The sequence below is a fragment of the Notothenia coriiceps genome, unplaced genomic scaffold (genome assembly GCF_000735185.1).
Source record: "Notothenia coriiceps isolate Sejong01 unplaced genomic scaffold, NC01 NC01_scaffold00016821, whole genome shotgun sequence".
In the NCBI taxonomy this organism is placed as follows: Eukaryota; Metazoa; Chordata; class Actinopteri; order Perciformes; family Nototheniidae; genus Notothenia; species Notothenia coriiceps.
Window position 1 is genome coordinate 202,554 of NW_011349522.1, and position 12,386 is coordinate 214,939.

The 12,386-nt window shown below is 43.9% G+C and overlaps 2 protein-coding genes across 2 annotated transcripts in view; both read right to left on the reverse strand.

The window, feature by feature from the left end:
* The window catches only part of wtip (WT1 interacting protein), a 16,319-nt gene extending 10,467 nt beyond the window's left edge, over window positions 1-5,852 (reverse strand). The window contains exons 1-2 of the mRNA XM_010776228.1: window positions 4,554-5,852; window positions 3,247-3,730 (exon numbers count right to left, since the gene is read on the reverse strand). Coding sequence (XP_010774530.1) covers window positions 3,247-3,730; window positions 4,554-5,558 — 1,489 coding nt within the window. The 5' untranslated portion in view covers window positions 5,559-5,852. The remainder of the gene's footprint in view (window positions 1-3,246; window positions 3,731-4,553) is intronic.
* A 1,048-nt stretch (window positions 5,853-6,900) lies between these two features.
* On the reverse strand, window positions 6,901-9,171 carry sdr42e1 (short chain dehydrogenase/reductase family 42E, member 1). The gene is made up of 3 exons (XM_010776221.1): window positions 9,072-9,171; window positions 8,591-8,667; window positions 6,901-8,298 (listed from the first exon to the last, which is right to left on the reverse strand). Exons 2-3 carry the CDS (start codon window positions 8,650-8,652, stop codon window positions 7,200-7,202), a joined length of 1,161 nt encoding a protein of 386 aa, XP_010774523.1. The 5' UTR covers window positions 8,653-8,667; window positions 9,072-9,171; the 3' UTR covers window positions 6,901-7,199.
* Window positions 9,172-12,386: the final 3,215 nt, after the last annotated feature.

Here is a 12,386-nt window from a genome sequence, read left to right on the forward strand (position 1 = left end):
CGTAGAAACTGGCGTACGCCACTTTTTGAGCGTATATCCCTTTATAAATGAGGCCCCTGGTGTGGGGAAAACCACCTGGAGCTCAACGCCCTAAAAACAGTGGAGATGGTCGTGGACTTCAGGAAGAATGCAGCCCCACCCACCCCCATCACTCTGTGTCACTCCCCAGTAACTGCTGTGGAGTCTTTCCGCTTCCTGGGCACCATCATCGCCCAGCACCTCAAATGGGATTAGAACATCAGCTCCCTCATCAAAAAAGCACAGCAGAGGATGTTCTTCCTGAGGCAGCTGAAGAAATTCAACCTGCCAAAGACGATGATGGTGAACTTCTTCACCTCCATCATGGAGTCCATCCTCACCACCTCCATCACCATCTGGTAAACCACAGCCACAGCCAAAGATAAGGGCAGGCTGCAGCGTGTCATCCGCTCTGCAGAGAAGGTGATCGGCTGCAATCTGCCATCCCTCCACGACCTGCATGCCTCCAGACCCCTGAGGCGGGCAGGGAAGATAGTGGCCGACCCCTCCCACACTGGACACAAACTGTTCACCCCCCTCCCCTCTGGCAGGAGGATGCGCTCCATCAGGACCAGAACCTCTCACCACCTGAACAGATTCTTCCCCTCCGCTACCGGCCTCTTAAACAAGGCCCGCCCCCCCACTGACACTTTACCTCAGCCACAACGTAGTCTCTATATGCATTACATTAATGTTCATACTGCTTACTGCACATATTTCTTGTTTCATAACAACATTCATAGCATTCTATTTCCATGTAAATTACTGCTTTATTTTATTGCTATTTAACTTTATTTTATTACGGTGTCCTAAAAGATTTTTTCTTTTGTATTAGATTACTTGTTTTATATTTTATGTCTGCACCATGACATCAAGTCAAATTCCTCGTATGTGTGAACGTACCTGGCAATAAAACTGTTTCTGATTCTGATTAGGCATTTTCTCAGGTGAGGGGTCCTCGCTATAATTTGAGACCATTTGATGAACCACTAGGCTTGAAAGTAGGATATCAAAAAAGTATACATCTAGGGCTGGGCAATACATAAATATGATATGATATGAGACAAGATATTGAGTTTGAATATCTAAAACAGTATGAGTGTTGTTTTCCCCCGATTTCAAAGACTACATTATGTCATTTTTATATTTCTATCAATCGTCTTTAATCGCCAAGTCATTAAATCCACTGTACTGATCAGAATTGACCAAAATCCTATCGTGGAAATATTAAATAAAAGCACCAATAGTCAACCCAACAATATCGTTGAAACATCGATAAAGTATTTGGTCAGAAATATCATAATATCTGATTTTCTACAAATGGCTTAGACCTATATACCCACTGCATTTTGTGCATGTCCACAGTGTGTACAGTGGGGTGCTGCTGTCCACCAGTCAGCATGTGAGTGTGAGTGTGAGTGTGAGTGTGAGTGTGAGTGTGTGTGTGTGTGTGTGTGTGTGTGTGTGTGTGTGTGTGTGTGTGTGTGTGTGTGTGTGTGTGTGTGTGTGTGTGTGTGTGTGTGTGTGTGACTACTGCCATTATAATTCTGGGCAGGTGATCAGACTTGACCCCCACCAACTATGTCTGGCCCGCCAGCCAAGATCGTGTGCCAAGTGTCTGGTGCTGCCCGACTCCCCACTGGCTGGTTAATGAAGGGCTTCGTGGGGGGAGAGAAGACGCGGGGGAGAGAGAGAAGAAGAGGGGGGGAGAGGGAGGGGAGGATGGGGATTTAGGGGTGGGCCTCCCCTCAATTGCAGGCCTGTATCGGGCCAGCTGTTGATTCACAGCTCCGTCTGCACCACAACAAACACAAGGGCCACACAAGGGCCGTCCCGGGCAGAGTGGGACAAAAAAAAACCGGCAAGAAAAATAAAAAAAAGAAGCCTGGCAGTCAATTTCTCCACTGTCGCTACGGAAACAGAGCTGTCTCTATTGGGACTGAGGAGCGTCTGACTACATTCTTCTCTATCTCCCTCCTTTATGCTTTCTCCATTATCTCCCCGCTCATCCCCCCGGCTTCTTCTTCCTCGTTTCTTCCTCCCGCTCTCACCTGCTCTTCTGGAACAAATCAACAGCTGTCTGACTCTGAGCAAGTGCACTGGCTGTAAAACAAGCCACTGTTCCCCAGGCTGCAGTCATTTGTCTGTCTGCTAATTCAAAAGGTGGGACAGCGACTTCCTCCGCAGGCCTTTCATGCTGCTGGCCAACCACATATATCTCACAGTGAAATGCACCACAATGCTCAATTCTAAGTCCAAAAGAAAAACCAAATCACTGACCACAATCTGTCCTGCAGCCCCCGGAGGATAAACACATTTACAACAAATGTGCACCACACTGCTGTGAATGACCCAAGGGTGTCCTGCAGAACAGAAGGTCCTTTCAGAGAGGTGCAAAGGATAGCTTTGCCAAGATATAAATGAGTGTTTGCCCCCGTAATGCCGCTCTCATCAGCCACAGAGGGACCTGTTAGCAGTAACGTTGCATTAGCAGGTTGCAAACAGACAAGAGGACAAACCAAGCTCTTTCTTCCTGCGCAGAAAAACTAGACTATGTGTATTCTAATTCCAGTCACCTTGGCTATGAAACAAACAAAGGTAGTGTCTCACGCTACTAGTACAATCCTCAATTGTTGCCAAGGAGCATTCTTCCCATTCAGTGGAATTAAACGTGCTCTTATCACCTGGAAACCTAATTTTGGGACCTTGTTTGGGATTTGTAAACCTGCTCTACAAGACCAAAATCAGCAGGAGGGTTTCCTTTCAAAGCAACAATGCACGGGTCTGACAGGTATACGTGTGCGTGTGCAGGAACAGAGGAGAAGAAGGAGTCAGAGCATCTGAGGAGAGACTTTGAGGCTGAGCGAAACACATTGGAACGACTAATGTGGAGCAAAGGAGTTCTTTGACATCAATCCGGTGCCACAGTTGATAATAAAAGCAACTTAGAATCTCAGTCAAATGACTACTTCGACACCCATTTCCATAAATCCCCTCTTAGTTGATGCAAAACCGTATTCAATATGTACAATGCTCCGTACTACTCTTAACTCTCATGTGATCTAAGGGCCACTTTCTGCACAAAATACAGTTTTGATAAGGATGTTATCAAGAGAATTCATGTGAAAATCTCTTTAGTTTTTGATTTCCCAACAACACAGCTGTGTGTTTGCATCTTCCAATCATATCCACTTGAACGTTTTGACCAAAGAAAATCAAAATACCTACCAAAATATTCCTTTTTCATGTGCATCTCTAACTCCTTCTCCAGCTCCAGGGTGAGGGCCTCCAGCCTCCGCTCCGCCTGGCTGGGTCCGCTCTCTCTGCTGGGGGTCACCTGGTAGGGCATCTTAAACCTCTGGCTGGAAGCTGTCTTTGTTGCCACTCCGTAACAAAACGATGACGGAGACCCCGCGATCATCTCCACTGTCCCTGCCTGCTGGGGGGCCTGCTGTTGGGGCTCCGGCACCGCAGAGAGCCCCTGCAGGTGGATCCGGTTCTGGATCCCGTTGGAGTCTCCATACTCCTGCAGCAGCGTGTCCTCGTGCAGACCGCTGCCCAGCATGGAGGACCGGGGGGAGGGCAGCTGCAGGTCTGGGTAGGTGCTCATAGACCCCCTGGAGCTACGGGAGCTCCTGGAGCTGTGGCTGGAGATGCTGGACCGGGGGCTCACCACGCAGTTTGCAGAAGTCCCGGGTCTGGCACTCCCATCCTATCAAAGATTCAAAGGCTTTATTGACATATGAACTGTAACTACACTGTAGTTATGGCAATGTCCCACGCTTCTCCAACAATAGAACATCAATATATCAAAGACATAACTTATAAATAGTGCAAGAAGAAACTGAGAAGAAATTAAATGTGCAAGATTACGTTGCAAGACCCATGTGCAAGTAGAGCAGGAGAAGTGAAATATATACAATATATCATGTCAAATAAAATACAATAAGCTAAATGTAGCAGAGAACTTCAGCCCACTTTCCAAGCCTCAAGGATCCTTCTCAGGACATTAAGCCACCTGCCACCGTTCTGAATTTGTTTTTAATACAACGGATATTTTAATGTAACCAGCAGAAGAACAAAGCCCTCTGTACTTCTACTAAGACTGCAACTGAGTCATTTTGATATGCAATCTCCCTTTTTGTGTGCATTTATTGTAAGTTGTACTGTGTGAGTGTTGTTTTATGTTATTGCCAGTGCCTAAGACAAGTTTCCATTATATGTATTCTGAATCTGAATGTTGCAGATTCAATGTGGTCTATGTACATGTCAAAATAGAGTCAGATAAGCAAGGGCAGAATGTACAAATTCATACTTTAAAAAACAACAACAATACAAATAGTGCAAGGAAGAAACTGAGTAGAAATGAAATATAAATAAAGTTGCAAGACCAATGTGCAGGTAATGCAGAAGTGAAAAATATACATGTCAAATAAATTGTTGCACCGCACGTGACCAAGTAAATGTAGGACTCTATTTGCATGTAAAACAGAATCAGATAAACAAGAACAAAATGTAAAATTAAAGTTAAATACCTGGCTGCAGATGCTCGACCGAGGGCTGGCCAAAGGGGCTCCGTGTAGAATCGCCCCCTCCAGGTCATGGTTGCCCGAGGGCCCGTACCGTGAGTCCGAGTAGCTGGACCGGGGGCTGGTGGTGAAGGAGTACTGGCTGGCCGTGCTGGACCGGGGGCTCGCGTGCCTCTGGTCGTAGCCCATGCTGATGCCACTGGTTCTGTTGCTGCTGGGTTTGCTGCAGCAGTCACAGCTGTTGAGGCTGGCCCGCGGGCTGGAGTGTTTGCTGGTGTCGCTGGCGGTGCTTGCATAGCTGGATCTGGGGCTTTGCACACCCTCACAGTGCACTAAACTCGACCTGGGGCTGATGTACCTGTCCTGGCCCGGCACCACCAGACTAGTGCGCGGGCTGCTGAGGCTCGACCTCGGGCTCGCATGCTTGCTCTGCTCCTGGGAGGACAGGGACGATGCTAGGCTGGACCGGGGGCTGGTGGGGTTGTATCTCCCGTCGTGGCTGCTGGTGATGCAGACGCTGTTGCACCTGTTGGCGGGCACTGCAGCCGGTTTGTTGAGAGGCACGCCGTCGAAGGTGGACCCGGTGCTGTACCTGTGGCCCTGCACCTCCAGAGAGTACCTCCGGTGCCTCTCTGAAGCCCCGGTGTAGCACGGCAGAGCCACTTCGGATTTGGTGCAGCAGCCCTCGTCTGCGTAACCTGCGTCTCTCTGCGGGGCACAGAAATCCACCGGCACGGTCCGGCTGCAGTTGACCGGGCGCACCGGAGCCGCCGTGTACACTTTATTCCCAGTCGTGAAATTCTCCACGGTGTGATGCTGCTGGTGCAACACAGAGGTGCCATTCATTGGCTTACTTTTATGCTCTGCTACCGCCGGAGCAGAAAAGTCTAAATCAGGGTTAATCACCAAGTCTCTCCTCGCATACATCCCGTCTTTATACGCATCATACAGGGAAAGATCCTCCATCAGTTTGCTGGCCCGGAGTCCCAGATCCTCCTGGTAGTGCTCCATGTTGTGAGAAACAAGTTGAGAGTGTGCTCCGCTCCGCAGACTAGCGAGCACCGCGGAGCACTAATTGCATTTCACATGGAAATCAAAACAAAACGCCGCGGTACAGCCGTCGCTCATTTACAAAGAAATAAACCTCCAACGCAGTCTAAAAACCTCCACCGTGTGCCGCATCGTCTTCCTGTGCTTTGCCCCCTTCGCCGAAGAAACAAACTCTTTCTCACAGTTTTCAGCCGACAGGGATACGTTTGTCAACTTCAGTTTTTGTTAAGTTGAAAGGTCTTTACAGTCAATGGCGCGCTGCGCGGAGGAATTTCCCCTTGTTGGTTTTTCCTCTAGTTTCGCTTACGATCCCTTTGCCTCAAATCAAAGTAGCCAGGATAATCGGATACGCCTTAAATATCCGTTGTATGTAAGTCTGAGCCCAGTAAGCGTGCGGAAATCTAAATAAAACAGCGTTTTACACAGGGGACTCGTTTGCGTAAAAGGAATGCGGGGATGAAGACAGGATGCGCTGCGCCTCTCTGGAATGTGGTTAATGCTGCAGAGAAACAATGATTGCGACCAACTCAGCAAGGGGCTGCCGGCTCTGAAAAGAGAATAGTTTAGAGAGAAGGGGACGTCTGCATTCATCCCAGGCAGACTCAAATACCGCTCAAAGCACGCCTCACCTGGTCCGACTCCTTTTACACCAGGAATAAGCTGCAGGGACTTTGTAATAAGGAGGGAAAGGCTATTTATATATAAACTCAAGTTTATCCACATTTTTTGAAGTGCAATGATATAAAGATTCTCAGATCACCCTAACTCGAGTGCATAAGATCCAGATGAATATAATGTGTAATTATCAAAGCTAAATCAGAATAATGTGTATTGCAAAGTAGGTTTGGGAAGATGCTTTGGTGTAGAATGTGCATGCAAAAACACAAAGACAACATTGGATTTAAAATGGTATAAAAACTATGATAAAAAGTAGTAGAGCTGTGCAGAAATGTGCGAAAATGTATAGGTATAGGTTTTTAAAGAATATTAAGATGTCTGCAACAAAACAAATAACACAAAGGACATATAGCAAAGGATTATTCTCTGTTTGTAATGGGCTGCATACAAATGTATTCAACTTTGAGTAGAACTAAACTGATTGCAAAGAGCAAGGATCATTCACAAAAGGAAACTACATAAAAAGCTGTGGAAAGAAATGTTTGTCCATGATAACAAATGGAGGTCATATTTAACTTTGTATTTGGTCAATTATTCCTGTGAGATTGGGATATATATATATATCAGGATCCTAAAACACAGCTTACCTGTTTACATAACATTTAAAAACCACCATGAATGCAGGTATAGTTTTCAGAACATTCTTTTGTATTTTATTTATTACAGCTCCACAAAAGCAGCATCAGAAAACATGTCTGTATTATTTCGAAGCTTATGGTAAAAAGAGGTAGTATTTCTAACAACAGCCATATAGGATGTTAAATTAAGACTTTAAGGTACAGAGACCATTTACTTATGTTCACATTTGTTGGCTGTATAAAAAGGTGTGTTTAAGTCTGAAGCACCTGCCATGTACCGACTGATTATGTAATCAAATGTGTCCATGGATCTTAAGACGCCTGATTTGTTTTGTTTAGCTGCTTATCAACTGCCAACAAATGGAAGAAAAGACAGAGCCACAGCAACAAGGGCAGCACAAATCAGGAAGTCCAGTATCAATCGACCGAAGACGGAGCTTTGAGATTTCTTCCCATGGCCTCTGCTTCTGAACCATCGCACCACCTCATCCAGGTTGTACTCCTGGGGCTCATAACCGAGCTCCTCCTTGGCTTTGGCCATGCTGAAGTAATGTGTCACGCCGGTCTTATACACCTCTGTACGTGTCAACAGGGGCTGGAAGTTATAGACGGGCCCGATGAGGAGGTGAATCATCTCTGTGAGGAAGGCCACAAAGTAGATGAGAGAGACGGGAAGGCGCAGTTTGGGGAAAGGATACCCTAAACCCTCAACTAGAGGTCTGAAGAACTCAAAGTTGTTGACGGGCTTGCCATCTGAGATAAAGTAGGCCTGGCCAGAAGATCGGTGCTGCTTCTCTGAGGTCAGAGCCTCCGCTGCGAGCTCATGTGCAGACACCAGGTTGTCCACATGCACAAACTCCACCAAACTCTTAGGATCTCCGTACACAAACCTGAAGATCCCCTTCTCTATGTAGCCAACTACCCTGGGCAGGTGCCTCTGCTCGCCCGGCCCGTAGATCCCTGCAGGACGCAGAGCACAGCTTCTCAGCACCCCGGCACCTTCCTTCAGAGCTGTGCCGTTAGCTTTCAGCACTGCCATCTCCGCCATAGACTTGGTTCTGGAGTAGTGGTCGGGGTGGAGGTGCAGAGGAAGATAAGGGAGGCTTTCATCCCCGTTCTCTATCACTTGGCCTCCGAACACCACGTTAAAGGTGCTGGTGTAAACGAGCCGGGACACTCCGTGCTCAATGCAGGCCTGCAGGACGTTCTGTGTGCCCTGAACGTTCACCGCCTCGATCAGGTGCCGGTTCAGCTGCTCCCTGCCAGACATGCCATAGGAGGCCAGGTGGAATACACAGTCTGCACCAGCCATGGCCTTCTCAACTTGTGCATACTCACGAATATCTCCTTGAACAAACACAATGTCCTCTGGCAGCTCTTGCTTTGGAGAGATTGTGTCGAACAGGATGATTTTGGCTCCTTTTTTATGCAGGGAGCATGCCAGGCTGCAGGGGGAAACACATTATTTAATATGAACTTATCTATGCACAATAAGTCCATATTTAAAATCACAAGTGCACAAAATATGTCATAAATAAGAAGAAATTGCATGCATCTCTACTTGTTAAACCAACCACAGGTCTGTAACATTAGATGAAATCTAAAAATAATAACTGATGCAATAGCGCCACCTTGTTGTGGTAAAGCAGTGTAACAGCACAGAGAGACTGAAACCATTACTGTGTTTACTGACAGTGAATGCGAACTTTTTTTTGTAATAAAGAAAGTAGTTCTTACCGATAACCAAAATAGCCACATCCCCCAGTTATCAAAAACGTGTCTGTTCGTGCATTTGTCATTGCAGGAGGAAGAATCTGTGTGTTTAAAACAGTTTGGATTATGCACAATTGAATAACAACAAAGTATACTTATATGTTTAGAAAGAACATATAAAAACAACATGGTTAAAGTAAAAGATAATACAGTTACAAACAAAGAAACAACAAAATAAAAGCTGCGAAGTTGACGTTACCTAACCTGCAGTCTAAAGGCTGGGTCAATGGACAATACTTGGATAATTGTGCATGTTATGTAATAAACTGAATGCATAAACGTTACCTGCCACATCTATTTTCAATAAGGGGTTATTCAAGATGCCATGCCTTAAACTGTTCTACAAACTAGCTTAAGTGTGCTACATGCTCGTACAGTAATTTAAATATAAACCCATGTTGTATTATAAACTAAATCAATTCACGTGTTTACTGTTGGTACCAACCTGATCATACGCTGAGTAGAACAAGAGGTAAATGTGAGTTGAATATCACGTTTTTAAAACTCTACTACAAGCACCGGCGTGCACTTCCTTGGTCCGTGCTGTGCTTATGTTACGTAATGTACGTAAATAACATCGAGCAGCTGCGTCAAGTTTACGTAAAGGCAGACAAATACCGGAAGTTTTTCTATGCATTCTTTGCGATTTCAGATAACACAAAAATGAATGATTATTAAATAATTTATATTTTATAATCGTACAATTAACGTATGATTAAATGTTTAGGATTTGGAATCTCTCATCGAATGCATTCTCAGTTCGGTGTCCGCCGATTGTGCTTTTATTTTGAAGGATGTAACCGGAAGTATTAATATAAATACATTAATGATGCGTTCTGCCAGCAACATAATAACTTCCTGTGTGCAAGTCGTGCCTTCAGAATAAAAGCAGAGACATTTAAAAAAATGTTTTAAATTAAATTATAATGTAGTATAATTTTGTTTAACTAATATAACGAAACATCTTATTACTAATTGGTATTGAAAAGCCATAATAAACGTCATTACGTCCAGTCACTGGCAGTACTAGTCATGGGCGTCACTTTGTTAGAAAAAGAGGTGACAATTTTCCAGATTTAACATCAGCATAGCAAAAGACAACCGATGTTCTCTTAACAATCTTTTTGCACTAATTGAAAGTATGAAAAGAGTGTAATGCATGCAATATTCCAATAAAGTTTGAAAAAAATTAAATCTTGTACTTGTTGGGGAAATATTTTCCAAGGCCCATAACTTTGACCCAGTTTGTCAGTTTAAACTGTCCTGAATGAGCCCAGGCACCTGCAACCTTGGCTGCTGTGCTCTCAGTGTTTTGCCTCCCTCTTCCTGCCTGTTGGCATCAGCTGATAGAGGTGTTATGATTCTATCTTGTTATGCACAATGCTGATTATTCTCTCTGAACTAGCTAAATGTATGGGTCTGGGGTAGAGTTCTTCAGAATTGATTGCGGCATCTCAACCGTGTGGTCAACTCGTGGCCCTTGACATGTCTTGTGAATTCTCCGGCCGAAGCTCCAAATAAACCGTCAGTGTTTGCCATCAAAGCTCCAGCTCTCCATTGTGTCTCTTTGAGTCCTGACTCCCAATTGCTTCAGAAGATTCCCCCACAGTAATACTGATTTAGGAAAAGTTTTTCCATTCTTCTAAACGATAAAATATATTTATAATGAAGGTTATAATAAATGAACAAAAGCATGTTTGTAATATGTAGTTATAACATTACAAAAGTCATATAAAAGTCTCGGGGAAAAAAACAGAAATCATTATATTAATAATTGTATTGTGTTCTTTGCACACGTATTTCAATGTGCTACTGTTTTGTGCTGTCTTCAAATGTATTTATCATGTCAGTGTGAAGTATAAGTGTAATAAAAAGTAAAAAATAAATGAATAATAATAATTAAAAAAGACAAAAGATGTCCCTCCCCCTCCTGCATGAAATACCAATGCATATACCTCTGGACCACCACTGTGTTTTAACTACAATGAACATCCAACTATTGGTCTTTCTGTGATGTGATTTGGATTGAATGTGTACCTTTATGCCCACAACGAGCACACAGGTATGGAGGATAGAACATGACATGAGTACAGAATATATAAATGCATAAATACAGGAATGAATAAATAAATAAATACAAGGACAAATAAATAAATATGGAAATAAATAAACGAATGTATAAATACAAAAATAAAACCCGATCCGCACTGCGCATGTGCGAGATGGTCCGCCATATTGGACAACTCCATACGGCCACTCAAATAGGACATTCCATGGAATGCATCCCGATAGCAATGAATATCTTAAATGCTTTGACAAAAAATCCATACAAAAATGTCATCTGTGGAAACCGTAGTACTGTAAAAAGTACGACCAATCATCTGAGCCGGCCTGGCTAAAATAACTGGATGGCCTACCTGCCTGTCAGCCTTCCATCTGTGCACAAACTTATCTCGTGCCCTCATTGGTCATGTGTTGGACGAGGGGCTCTGTAAGGAAGTGGCAGATTTTCTCCGGTCGTGTATTTTCAAATTCGAGCGATCTCGAGCCGGTTTCTCAAATTTACCCTACCTTTAAAGTCATGTTGTAAAATTACAACCGGGGGCCTTACAGGGTTATGGGCTATTGTTTATTGTTATTTACTTTAAGATGTTAACTCTTAACCTATCATTTAATTTAAAAACTCTTATTTAAATGATGTGTGTGTGTCTCTGTATTCCTGATGATACACTGAGAGAATGAGCTCATAGTGCTGCTGGTCACCATAAGCTAAACAGTCTGTATATTGCACTACATTTGTATAATGTAAGCTTCGTTGATACTTTGCCTGCGGGAATACGAAAAAAATAGTTAGATATACTGAATATTATTTGATCTATTCCACCACTTAATCCCAAATAATGTAGAGGTGTGTTGTAGGTGCCTTAAATAACCCCTTATTTTCTAGTGAGATGTATTTTTATGTTCATATAATAGTGATTTCAATACCACCCCAAAATGATCACTGGTTCTATCCTGGCCACCCCACTGAAAATGTCCTGGCTCCGACATTGTACTGCCATGTCGTAAATACTTGCTGCTCATGCTCTTTCTGCATGTCATAAACATACCTTACCTTATACATAAGCTGATCACAAATGAAACAATTATACAGTGTTGTGCTTTTATAAGGATGGTTTAAATCTTCTCTTACCTTTCAAATGTATTGCATTTGTTTTTTTTGTTTAAATGGCTGACGTGACGTTTGCCTGGCTTTATACCTGCAAACTTAGGCAAACGTCACGTCAGCCATTTAAACAAAAAAAACAAATGCAATACATTTGAAAGGTAAGAGAAGATTTAAACCATCCNGGGTTCAAGCTGAAACCAGACCCGTCCTGCGCTTTGGTCTTTGGCTTTCTACCGGTCGGGACCCCTCATCGTCTGCGTCGAAATGATTGGTAAACGCTTTTCCTTCTCGCATTTCGTCGCCGAATTTTTCTTTTCGTCTCTCTCTCACAAAAAAAAAACAAATAACTCCAGGAGAGTTACCCACCCTACACGCCTTGTGCGGAGACCCCGGTCCAACTTAAACGGAAACCCTTTTACCCAACGAAACGATACCCCGCGCCGCAACTCGTCGGCACCTACAACAGCTTTCTACTGAGCAACACCTTCAGGCCGTAATGAGACACACAAACACTTACTTGGTTCTTTGAGATGCACTTTGAGCTGTTTGTATAGTGTTCAGTTAGTCTGGAATCAAGTTCAAAACGAAATT